At 42.1% G+C, this 13,168-nt stretch overlaps 1 protein-coding gene across 1 annotated transcript in view; it reads left to right on the top strand.

The window, feature by feature from the left end:
- Positions 1 to 11,479, top strand: part of IDH2 (isocitrate dehydrogenase (NADP(+)) 2) — a 41,179-nt gene extending 29,700 nt beyond the window's left edge. The window contains exons 4-11 of the mRNA XM_082253239.1: positions 1,385 to 1,545; positions 1,655 to 1,798; positions 4,698 to 4,834; positions 5,873 to 6,024; positions 7,674 to 7,786; positions 9,767 to 9,864; positions 10,947 to 11,042; positions 11,125 to 11,479. Of these exons, the coding sequence (XP_082109365.1) occupies positions 1,385 to 1,545; positions 1,655 to 1,798; positions 4,698 to 4,834; positions 5,873 to 6,024; positions 7,674 to 7,786; positions 9,767 to 9,864; positions 10,947 to 11,042; positions 11,125 to 11,212 (989 nt within the window). The 3' untranslated portion in view covers positions 11,213 to 11,479. The remainder of the gene's footprint in view (positions 1 to 1,384; positions 1,546 to 1,654; positions 1,799 to 4,697; positions 4,835 to 5,872; positions 6,025 to 7,673; positions 7,787 to 9,766; positions 9,865 to 10,946; positions 11,043 to 11,124) is intronic.
- Positions 11,480 to 13,168: the final 1,689 nt, after the last annotated feature.

The raw sequence follows: 13,168 nt of genomic DNA, 5'->3' as shown, positions 1-13,168 counted from the left end.
TAATCCAGTAAAATCAATATAGGTGTGTGTGAAAGCCCGGTAGGATTGGAGTGCTCTTGATCCTGCTGATATCAAATGCACTCGCCAGAAGGCAAAACCCCACACAGGGGTATCTTGCTATAATGTAGGTAAAGTGGGTTCCGCTCCGTCCTGGAATTTCCTGATGGGGTGCCCAATACCTGGGCGGGTGGTCCATTAGTCTAGTTCACAGGTGCCAAGAATCCTTAGGCAATGGGGCAGTCCCATACAGAGATAGACAAAGAAGGACCATATAGTGTAATTCCGTTTTGAAAAGGTATTATAAGCAAAAAGGTACTCGCATGGGTAAAAGTACATCAAACGCGGGGGGGGGGGGGGGGGGGACGACGACCGGAAGTGACGTAATGGTGCTGTATGCGTTTTGTCATCAGAAGCACTTCGATGACAATGTGTAGAGCGCCATTATGTCACTGCCAGTTCCAGCCTTTAGAACGCAAACTGCGTTCCAGTAGTTTCCACTGCGTTTGATGTACTTTTACCCATGTGAGTACCTTGTTTGCTTATCATTTAATACCTTTTTTAAAACTGAATTGCACTATATGGTCCTTGCCGATCTCTGTATGGGGACTGCGCCATTGCCTAAGAATACTTGGCACCTGTGAACTAGCACGATTAGCGGACCACCTGCCCAGGCACCTCATCCTTGGGGAAATTCCAGGACGGCGCGGCACCCACTTTACCTACTGGGGTTTTTTCAAATTATTCTGGGACAAGCGCGCTCACTGACTCACCTGGTATGTATGTATCTGTAAATGTATCTATATTTTTTTTTTTTTTTTTTTTTTTTTTTTAAACATCACTACTAGCACTTGGTCACTTTATTGCACCTTTTTGTGACATACGCTCAATTGTCTACTTGATTAATTTTGATTGGTATACACAGCACTGTCACCTTTGACTGCACTTGGATATATTCACTTATATTTAAATATTTTTATTGGTGTTCATCTGTTTTTGATGTGTCCCTTACATGCACCTTTATGTATTTTTAGATTTTACAGGCGCATTTAGAGACCTTTAGAGATTTTCACTTATGGCTTTTTATTAGATCCTCAACACTTTTATATATACACCATTTCTTGGATGTGTTGTGTATATACACTTTTATGTATTTCCGGTCATATTTAGTTATTAGATCTATTGATTTTTATTAGATCTACCACATCTCCCTTTTTTATATACATTGGCCTTTATCTCCCTAGGCAGCGCCACTACCCATCCTATTTTTTCCAATTATCTATATAACCTTTTGGTTATATTGTGAGGGAGGCTGCAGCCGTTATCCTTAGCAGGAACCCCTTCTCCCCTTTTCTATAATTTACCTGACCATCTTTTTTTGTCTTAGAATTTAAGCTGAAGAAGATGTGGAAGAGCCCTAATGGAACAATCAGAAATATCCTGGGTGGAACAGTCTTCCGTGAGCCAATCATCTGCAAGAACATTCCACGCTTGGTTCCTGGGTGGACACAGGCAATCACCATTGGCAGACATGCATTTGGTGACCAGGTAGATTCCCGACACTTTTTTTTTTTTTTTTTTTTTTTTTTTTTTTAGTCATTTTGTGCTCATGCTCTTTACTTAACATACTTTTTTTTTTTTTTTTTTTTCTTTCTAGTACAAAGCTACAGACTTTGTTGTTGACAAAGCTGGAACATTCAAGATGGTGTTCAGCCCAGCTGATGGTACCGCTGCTAAGGAATGGGAAGTCTTCAAATTCTCTGCAGGAGGTGTTGGCATGGGAATGTACAACACAGATGAGGTAAAGATGATTTGCATATAGACCGTTTGCCTCCGAATGAGTCTTGTTAAATGCCTGGTCTTTTAAAAGGTCATAATGCAGAGGCATCATACAGGCTTTATTGCTGCAGTTTTTGGTGGGTGATCCTGGTCTTGACCCACAAGCTCCAGGTAGTCATAAACAGACTGTACACTTGTGGCAGCTCCGCATTGATGCCCACTGCTGTACTGCCATATACCGTTGGTGTTTAAGGGGTTAACTAGACCTTATTGGACATTGGAACTGGTTTGTTCTGATGAAGAAAACAATATTACAATTGGTTTGCAAACCAGTAAATTGGGGAAAATGGTTGTAAAAAAAAAAAAACTTCTCTAACTGTTGCTGCCTGCAATAACACCTGCAGCAAAAGATGGGCGTTAAAGTCCACACACCGCACATATGCATCACTTGGCAGTAGGCTTGTGACGGTATCAGATTTTCATGCTGCGATTAATTGATTAAGGTTTTGCCACGGTATACGGTATTATCACGGTATTCTATTATTAAATTTAAATTATTAAATTTCCACCTCACTTCAATTTCATTGCTGAATTTAGGGGCTTTGGTTCACTTATGCACATTATTATATAGTCAGTCAGTACAGACTCTGTGAACCAGGCCTAAAATAGGTCATCAAGCAGTGTCTGGCCTAACTGGTGATAACTGGTTCTGGCGCTCGGCTCCGATCCGATGGCCTGGTCATTAAGAGGGCAAATCCTTGTGGTCAAGAAGTGGTTAAACCTGAAGGAGGTGTTGTTTATAAATTACTTTACTATTGCTTTAGGCCTGGTTCACATGTATGCGGGTTGGTGGTTCACATTTGCACAGGCATAGCAGCCCATTGATTTGAATGGGCTGCTATGCCCTCATTTTCCGCAGAAAAAAGGTGCATGCAGCATTTTTTTAAAATTCAGTGGCCTTGAAATCCATCCTGCTTTTGCACCATGCGACTAACCTGCAGTTCCTGCTCTGGCAAGCTTTCTGCATTTTTTGTATACGTGGGCACGGCATTTAAAAATAAACAGTTTGCGTGTGCAGCAACGGCAGGTAAGTCGCATGGTGCAAAAGAAGGATGGATTTCATGGCCACTGCATTTTTTTAAATTCTGCATGCACCTTTTTTCAGCTGAAAACGCAGGCATAGCAGCTCAAGCCCATTCACATCAATGGGCTGCTATGCCTGTGCAAATGTGGGCCCCCAACCCGCATACATGTGAACCAGGCCTAAAGCAATAGTAAAGTCATTAATTGGTTAAACCTGCAGGAGGACCGGTGTTTTTATCTATTAATGACTTTACTATTGCTTTAGGCCTGGTTCACATGTATGCGGGTTGGGGGCCCACATTTGCACAGGCATAGCAGCCCATTGATGTGAATGGGCTTGAGCTGCTATGCCTGCGTTTTCAGCTGAAAAAAGGTGCATGCAGAATTTAAAAAAATGCAGTGGCCATGAAATCCATCCTTCTTTTGCACCATGCGACTTACCTGCCGTTGCTGCACACGCAAACTGTTTATTTTTAAATGCCGTGCCCACGTATACAAAAAATGCAGAAAGCTTGCCAGAGCAGGAACTGCAGGTTAGTCGCATGGTGCAAAAGCAGGATGGATTTCAAGGCCACTGAATTTAAAAAAAATGCTGCATGCACCTTTTTTCTGCGGAAAATGAGGGCATAGCAGCCCGTTCAAATCAATGGGCTGCTATGCCTGTGCAAATGTGGGCCGCCAACCCGCATACATGTGAACCGCCAACCCGCATACATGTGAACCACCAACCCGCATACATGTGAACCAGGCCTAAAGCAATAGTAAAGTCATTAATAGATAAAAACACCGGTCCTCCTGCAGGTTTAACCACTTCTGGATCGCAAGGATTTGCCCCTTTAAAGACCAGGCCATCGGATCAGAGCGCCAGGACCAGTCATCACCAGGTAGGCCAGACACTGCTTGATGGCTATATAATAATGTAATGTGGGCTGCTAGGCGTGTGTGTGTGTATATATATATTTATTAGAGCTGCACGATTCTGGCCAAAATGAGAATCACGATTTTTTAGCTTGGAATAAAGATCACGATTCTCTCACGATTCTCTGTGTAACAAAAAAAAAAAAAATTGGGATAACTTTACTGTTACGTTTTTTTTTTTTTTTTTTATTCATTAAAGTCTAATCATTGCGTTTGAAAGACTGCTGCGCAAATACAGTGTGACATAAAATATTACAACAATCGCCATTTTATTCTGTAGGGTCTCTGCTAAAAAAATATATAAAATGTTTGGGGGTTCTAAGTACTTTTCTAGCAAAAAAAAAACTGATTTTAACTTGCAAACAGCAAGTGTCAGAAAAAGATCCAGTCTTTAAGAGGTTAAACTTCCTTTCTCCCTGGCAGAGGGAAGGAAAAGATACAAATGTAATCATTTTTGTTTATAGTTAGGAGACTTAATGCTGAAAGGTGTTAGCTGAGTGAGTGAATGAGTCATCCAGCTCACTGAAATGTATCAATTCACAAGTCAGGCAGACTTGACAGAGAAACTCGGTATTTTAAAAATGCCACAATAACAATACCGTGGCTATGCAATACCGCGATATATCGAATTACCGAAAACCGGCATATGTCTACTTGGCAGTCAATATTTCTGTGCTGTAAACATGCTCTCCCAGCACAGAAACAAAGCTGTTGGACAGCTGTGTGTCAAGACAATTGTTAGCCAGTGGGGAGCATGTGATCACTGACAGCCAATCAATGGTCACATGATTGCTGATCCATCCTGCCTCTGAGTGTTTTGAACTTTTTAAAGGGTCATGAAGGGGTTAACCATCTATTGTAGTAACTGGGGAATAAACACAAGTCTGTATGCTGACATGTAGCATATTTTCTTTTTCTAGTCCATTTCTGGCTTTGCACATAGCTGCTTCCAGTACGCTATTCAAAAGAAATGGCCTCTGTACATGAGTACAAAGAACACCATCTTGAAGGCTTATGATGGCAGGTTTAAGGACATCTTCCAGGAAATCTTTGAGAAGTAAGTTTGGAATTGATGCTTTATAGAAGACCTCTGTACAAATAATACGCATTATGCTTGTTTAGCATTTCCATTTTTTGGGCTGATATTTTAGATTTACAGGTGCTATCAACCGATATGTAGAGCCAGGGTCTACTTGGCTGCATTTTCTTGTCCCTTGGTGGCCATTCATTTTGCTACAGTACAACCAAAATTCTAGATTCTGCTTGACAGTAGTACGTCCCTATCCTGAATTAAGCAATTGCATAACCTTGGACAAAAAGTGAGGTGCGGAATGTAGATTGGTATGAATACATAACCCTTGAGGTTCTAGAGACATGGGAGGTAGTTACAGGGGAGCGGAGGCCGAGCCAGAAAGTTTGTGCAGGATGTCAACACAGCCCTAAATAGTGATGTAAAGAGATATGGGTTGAAGTGTGTGGCCAAAAAGGAACCTTTCACCCCCCAGTATGTAGTTCTCAAGGGGGGGGGGGGGTGGTGGTAAGTAGAATTGGTGATTCAGGAGAGAATTTTACTGCATGTTTTGTATGTACAAATTGCTGAGCCACTATATTGAGTAGCCACAATATAGTATAATTTTGGTATGGGCTTAAAGTGGAGCTAAAGCCAAAATGTAATTTTAGATGAGTAAGGGACATTTATAACTCCTGTCAGGATATTTTTGCCATGTGTCCATGGAGATTTCCTTTCCAAGGTCAAAACCTGGTGACCACCAAGATATACTCACTTGAGAAATCTGCTCACTCGAACTAGATTTCCCCACTATTACTGTTCTGAGGGAAACCCAAAATTTAGGATTGTTTTACTTTGGTCCTAAAGGTAAACAAAGGAGATGAATCTCCATAATTAGTGACACAGACTGCAATAAAAACCTGAGAGGTGATCAAATCTCTCTCCGTTTTATCAGACATTAAAAAAAAGGTGTTTTTTTTTTTTTTTTTTTTTTTTTATGTTTGAATGTCATATATGTTAAAATTGAAGCACACAGGAACTTGTACAAGTAAAGGAACAATCGTAACCGGATACTTGTTTCTCTAGGCAATACAAGCCAGATTTCGATAAGCTGAAGATCTGGTACGAGCACAGGCTTATTGATGACATGGTAGCACAGGTTCTCAAATCCTCTGGCGGCTTTGTGTGGGCGTGCAAGAACTATGATGGGGATGTCCAGTCTGATATTCTTGCTCAAGGTAGGCTTTAACAAGTGTAATGCTAATCAAACAGGTGACCTAAAGTATTTTGCTTACAATGTTTTTTTTTTCCTATAGCCGTTTAGCAACTGATCCACAAGTTGTCAAAACTAAAGAGCTAAATTTGTCAGAACATTGACTATAGTGGATGGTACATGCATGGGTGTATGGCAATGTTTATATATCACATCAAACGAACAAGTCTGTACCTAATAGCATGTCCAGCCCACCATCCAGAGGGACAACCAGTGCGAACAAATCTATTTTTTGTATTCACACCAAGGGGTTGATAAGTAAAATGGACTGTGCAGTTGCACTCAGCAAGTGCAGTTGCTCCAGTGCTTAATAAATGAGCAGAAGCTTTGCTGACTTCCTCATCCAGTCGTGTGCAAGCAAAAATGCTCTGTTTTCTCAAATTTTCCTTGCGCGTGATTGGGTACCCCTTGCAAAGTGAAGGTTTACCTCATTTACTAAACTCTGGAGCAACTGCGTTTGCAAAGTGCAGTCTACTAGCCTTTAAATCAATCCCCCAACCTCCACCAAAACCTCAAAGTGCTCGTTCACAAAATGGGTAAAGACCACACACCCATATGGATCTACACAATGGGGTTTATTAAAATAAGACAATTGGCTTCTAAGGTCTAGTTTACACCTAAGCGTTTTTGGTGCTTTTTGCAGAAACTCACTGCAGTTCAACATGGTTTTCTATGGGGCACGGCCACATTTATGCTTTTCAGACGCTGCATATTTGGAAAGGTTTGGGTACTCAAACAGTGCTTTTTTGGTTCAATAGAGAAGCTGCAATGAGTTTGTTTTTTTTTGTTTTTTTTTTTTTCCCTGGCCAAAAGGCAAAATGCAAATCTGGGTAAAATCACATGAGCAGAAACCATCAAAGGCAAAATTCATGTGTGAACCAAGCCTTGCGTTTCTTCAATTAAGTTTTGACAACCTGGAAGCTGATTGTTTTTTTTCTGCAGAGCTGCGCTAGATCTAGTTTTATTAAATCTGCTTTGGTGTATCAATCCAGAAAGTCACTCTCCACCCTGGAACTTGTGTGGTTTTCCCATGTCTCCTCCCATTCACAGGAAGGTGAAAACTCCAGATAGTGATACTGTCTTCATTTTTAAAATGAATAAAACATGGGTAAAGCACTGGCTCATAACTTAAGTGAATGGTGAGCTCCCAGTGGTTTGACTACTCTCCTTTGTTGCCTGCTGCTTTTATGTATTAATGTGGTTTGTTTAATCTGAATTTATTGGAACATTTTTTCCAATGTTCCAATAACAAAATAAAGGAACATGGCAAATGCCATGTACATTAAAGAGTAAAAGCAACGTGCTGGCTAAAACATGGAAAGTTCAAGCAGTATATCTTGCATGACCAAGGACAGGCTAACAATGAGATTGCATGAGTAAGGCAGGTACAATATTAAAAAAAGGCCTTTCCAGTGCACAAGTAAGATGTAATATCTATTGGTGTGGTTTGAAATTAAAATTCTTGCTTTTGCCCTCATTTAGACGTTCTTATTGTGGTTGGCCATTGAATACCAGACGGCTGCACAGAATAGCTCATTTTTAGATTTTTGCCATAAATGGGCATTCAAAATGTATTTGTTGCATTAACACAATTGTGCAATTTTATTTCTTAAGGATTTGGTTCCCTTGGATTAATGACTTCTGTCCTGGTGTGCCCTGATGGAAAAACTATTGAAGCTGAGGCAGCCCATGGAACAGTAACACGCCATTACAGGGAACATCAGAAGGTAATGGTTTTAAAATTAAACCGAACTGGAGAAACCACTCCCAGCCTATATAGTGTGTAGACAGAATACACTCAAGTAGGGGGTATGGTGGTGGTATTGACACTTTCAGGTCAGCAACTAGAATATGCTTTTGGGCTTGTCTGGTCCAAGTATGTTGCAGGTTTGCTTGTTTATCAGTTAGGTCTAAAGCTGGGTGCACTGAGGGTTTTCTTTTTTTTTTTTTTCCCTGTTCAACCCAGCTGAGTGAATGAAAAACTGACAGCTCTGGCCAGAGCTGCTGTACGAACTATGCAAAGTTACTACAGCAAACTCCTCTGCTGAGCTGTTGTGTTCTGACAGGGGGGTAGTCCCCCCCCCCCCCCCCCCCCACCAGAACCGTCCAATCAGTGCTCTCTGCCATAAGTGCTGCTCAGGAGTCGTTCGACTGCTGGTTTTCTGGCATGTTTATCTGACAGAAGCCGGCCAGACGGACAGGGTGGGGTACACATGGGCCTACTGTTAGCCTGTGTTTTTTTTTTTTTTTCTGAGGTCTCCTCACATTTGGCCTGTGTACCCAGCTTTAGTAATTAAGCAGTGGATTTGATTTATTAAAGTAGAATCATCCATTTAAAGGGGCTGATCTGTTTATATTAACCACTTAAGCCCCGGAAGATTTTACCCCCATTCCGACCAGGGGGTATTTTGCGATTCGGCACTGCGTGATTTTAACGGACAATTGCGCGGTCGTGCGACGCTGTACCTAAACGAATTTGGCGTCCTTTTTTTCCCACAAACAGAGCTTTCTTTTGGTGGTATTTGATCACCTGTGCGATTTTTTTTTTTTGATCACGCGCTATAAACAAAAAAAGAGCGTCAATTTTGCAAAAATAACAATATTTTTCACATTTTTTTATATGAAATTCCCCCCAAAAAAAATGTAAAAATCAAAATTTTTTAACATTTTCGGCCAATTTGTTTTATGCTACCTATGTTTGGTAAAAAAATCGCAAAAAGCGTATTTTGATTGGTTTGCGCAAAAGTTATCGCGTTTACTAACAAAGGGAAAGATTTTTGTCATTTTTGTTGTTTTTTTTTTTTAACGCGTAATGGCGGCGATCTGCGATTTTTTTTTGCGGTACTGCGACATTGCGGCGGACAGATCGGACCCTTGACTGACATTTTTTACACTTTTGGGGTTACCAGTGACATTTCTACAGTAATCAGTGCTATATATATGCACTGTTATTGTAAAAATACACTGGTAGTGAAGGGGTTAACTTTATTTGGGAGGGAGGGGCTGTGTGTGTCCCAAGGGGCGTGCTTTCTACTGTGATTGGCTGTGGCTTCAGCTGTAAGGACACTGATCAACGGATCTACATAGTAGATCCATGTGATCAGTGTCTTTGCAGCGAGGAGAATGACAGGCAGCTTGTTTACACAAGCTGCCTGACATTCTCCCTCTCCCCCGCCGATCGCCGAGTGGCCGGCGGACATCGGGTCCGCTGGTCACACGCGCGGGGGGGTCCGTGACCACGCGGGAGCGGGAGCGCGCCTCCGGGGGCGCGCGCTCGCTCCCTAGACCCTCACAAGCAAGCAACGTAGCCCTACGTTAGTTTGCCTGTGAGGGGCTGACCGCCGACGTAGATAGTCGTGCGGCGGTCGGCAAGTGGTTAAAGTCAAATGCTTTCTAAATCAGTGATGGCAAACCTTTTTGAGCCGAGTGCACAAACTTCAACAGGTAAACAGAGCAGTGTCAGGTCATGCATCGGGGGGGGGGGGGGGGGAGGGGGGCAGTAGCACAGAACCCTGCTTGTCTTTACTAAACCTCCTAATGGTCCACTATACTGACTGGATGACTTCATGTCAGGGAAAGGAAGATGTGTTCTATGCAGATCAGTGATTTTGAAGCATAAAGTCAAAAGCATAGAAGAGCTGCAGTCTTGTCATTGAATGTAGTATTAATGGGTCTATTTACATTGCTTCTGCTTTCTCATTGCAAAGGGTCGTCCCACAAGCACAAATCCAATTGCCAGCATCTTTGCATGGACACGAGGCCTGGAGCACAGAGGAAAACTTGATGGAAACCAGGACCTGATTGAGTAAGCTTTCTTAGTTTAACACTTTTTTTTTTTTTTTTTCTTTTATGAACCAGGATTGGTTTTCATCTGTGACTGTTCTGATTTAGCAAAATGCCTCATGCACACAGGATGTTTGAATGTCTCCTCCTGAAAGCCTTTAACTCCTGGCAGGAAAGAGGCTGTATAACACCTGCATTTAGGTGCATCAAGCGTTTGCGAGGTTATGGATTTTATTGGCCAGAATATCTATTCTGGCCATTAGAATGAATGCTCAATCGCTCACGCATGTGCAGAAGGAAACTGCCTTTGAAGCCAAATGGCTTTAATTTCCTGTTTCCCTTGAGAATCTGGTGCCTGCACCCAAAACAGACTGAATAATCTACTCTGGAGAGGACATCACTGGATCCCTGGACAGGTGAGTGTCCTTAGATTAAGTCAGCAGCTACAGTATAATTTTTTTCTGTGTAGGGAGGGGAGAGACTGGAGCTCTGCTTTAACCCCTGTAATTGAGGCATTTTTAGGCCGTGTGCAGAAGGTCTAATGGTTTATCTATTATAGGGGGTGGAAACAAGCTTGTATCTTGGGGGATATTGTCATGAATGTAACTTGCTTTACAGAATGAAGAAGGTAAAATGTAGCGCTGTACATATTTGTCAACTGAGTTAGTTAGTTGAGCCCATTCACTTTAGCGTGACTTGTCAGACTGACAAGTCGCGCTCCGTCGCGGCCCATTGATTAACACAGGACCCGTTCTAATAGGAGCGACACAAGTCGCTCCGACTTAGAAAAAGGGTCCTGTACTACTTTGGGGCGACCTGGAGGCGACTTGCATAGACTTCCATTATGTGAAGTCTCTGCAAGTCGCGGTGCACACGACTTCACAGGTCGCCCCCCAAAGTCGTGTCGCGCTAGTCTGAATGGGCTCTAAATTAGTTCTGGCCCACATTCAAATCTGTACATCATGTGTGTGAAGCATGAGAATTGGCCCCCAAATCCTTAATGGCTTTCACTGACCTGTCCATATCTGGAGCATGTTTGCAGAACTAGACTTCCGTTTAGTGTCCGCTAACATTTTATTGAGCTATGCTTTTCTTTATTTTCAGCTTCTCTTTGAAATTGGAGAAGGTTTGTGTGGAAACTGTTGAGAGCGGTGTAATGACAAAGGATTTGGCTGGATGCATCCATGGCGGTTTCAGCAAGTAGGTACCAGTTAATGCAATGTTTTTGCAGCATGTAGCCAATTCCTAATGCAGGTTGTAATGATGGTTTCTCTCATTCCAGCGTTCGACTGAATGAACATTATGTAAATACAACAGACTTCTTGGACGCCATTAAGAACAACCTTGACAAAGCCCTGGGGAAGAAATGAATTGTGCACTAGTTCAACTGCCAGACAGTTCTTACCTCATTTTTAACCATTCAATATAGGAAGTCGCCTTTGGTGTGACTGGAACAAACTTTTTTTAACCCTTCTAATGCTGGTTTTTACACTTGAACACCATGCACAACTGCAGAATGGAGGAAGATCAGTTGTCACTTTGTAGAATGCTGGACTTGGTTTACTGCACCTTATGTGTCATCGTACCATGATGGTGCCATTTGTAGCAAATAAACCTCCACAAACTTCTCCTTGTAATTCTAAAACCTTTTGTCTTTACTCTTTGGGAAATTATCAGTGTCAAAGCTGTGTTGTATGTGATAGTTCCCCAACGCCTGGAGCTGTAAAGCAGTAAGTCAAATGTGGTCACACTCATTGGTGCTTACTGAAAAGTGCCAACCACTGTTGGTGGGGAAAAAAAATGCAGATTCCTCCTGGCACTTTTATGAACTGTGAACTGCCTTTAAGGGATTTTTATAGCAGAGGCAGTTAGTTTTTCTACATACTGCACATTCACATCAGTTGAAAGGGGGCACTCATCGGGTACTTCAGATCCATGTCCAGGAACCAGAAAACATGAAAATGTCCACACAATTGGCAGGTAATGGACAGCCTGAATGCTAGTGGTAATCTTTTGCGCTCATATGCATGTTGTGGCACATAACAGAATATAAATTTCTTCTGTGCCCAGGAGCCTTGGGTTTTGTGTACAGTGGCCTATACAGTGCCTTGAAAGTGTTCATACCCCTTGAAATTTTCCACACCAAAAACGTAAATGTATCTCATTGGGATTTTATGTAGTAGACCAACACAAAGTGACACAATTGTGAAGTGAAAGGAAAATTTGTTTTCAAAATTTTGTAAGTGTGGCTTGCATCTGCATTCAGTCCCCTTTACCCTGATACCCATAACTAAAATCTAGTGGAACCAATTGCCTTCAGAAATCACCTAATTAGTAAATAGTCCACCTGTGTGATTTTTAATTTCAGTAATAAATACAGCTGTTCTGTGAAGCTCACAGAGGTTTAAGGGAACATTAGGCTGGCCATACATGATCCAATTTTCTTACAATTTTCTATCCAATTTTCTTGAAATTTACCTTCAAGTATGTAGTACAAAGGCCTGCCTAATTAGATACAAGTGAATGTGTTTAGCTTTGACCTCACATTATGTGGTTTGTGGTAGATCTACCAGAAAATTGTACAACCAAATTTGAACATGTATGGCCAGCCTAAGTGGAAAAAAAAACCACATCATGAAGGCCAAGGAACACACCAGACAGGGCAGGGATAAAGTTGTTTAAAGCTGGGTTAGGTTATAAAAACCCAAGCTTTGAACATCTCAGAGCATCGTTCAATCCATCAACCAAAAATGGAGGAGTATGGCAGAACTGTAAACCTACTAGGACATGGCCGTCCTAAACGGACAGGCTGGACAAGGAGAGCGAGCATTCATCAGAGAAGTAGCCAAGAGGCCCATGGTAACTGGAGTAGCTGCAGAGATCCATTGCTCAGTAGGGAGAATCTGTCCACAGCACAACTATTAGTCGTGCACTCATCAAATCTGGCCTTTATGGAAAGAGTGGCAAGAAAGCCATAAAGTCTGTTTTCAGTTTGTGAGAAGCCATGTGGGGAACACGGCAAGCTTGGAAGAAGGTGCTCTGGGCAGATGAGACCAAAGGTGGACTTTTTGGCCTAAAAGCAAAACGCTATGTGATGGAAAACTAGCACTGTACATCACCCTTAACACCCTGTCCCCACCGTGAAACGTGGTGGCATGTTGGATTCTTCAGCAGGAACGGGGAAGCTGGCCAGAGTTGATGGGGAAGATGGATGGAGCCAAATGCAGGGAAATCTTAGAGTCTGCAAAAGACTTGAGACGGTTTGCTTTCCAGCAGGGCAACAACCCTAAACCTACAGCCAGAGCTACAATGGAATGGTTTAGATC

Source organism: Pelophylax lessonae (genome assembly GCF_965119305.1).
Source record: "Pelophylax lessonae genome assembly, chromosome: 4".
NCBI classification, from domain to species: domain Eukaryota; kingdom Metazoa; phylum Chordata; class Amphibia; order Anura; family Ranidae; genus Pelophylax; species Pelophylax lessonae.
This window is presented reverse-complemented; position numbering and strand designations above follow the sequence as displayed.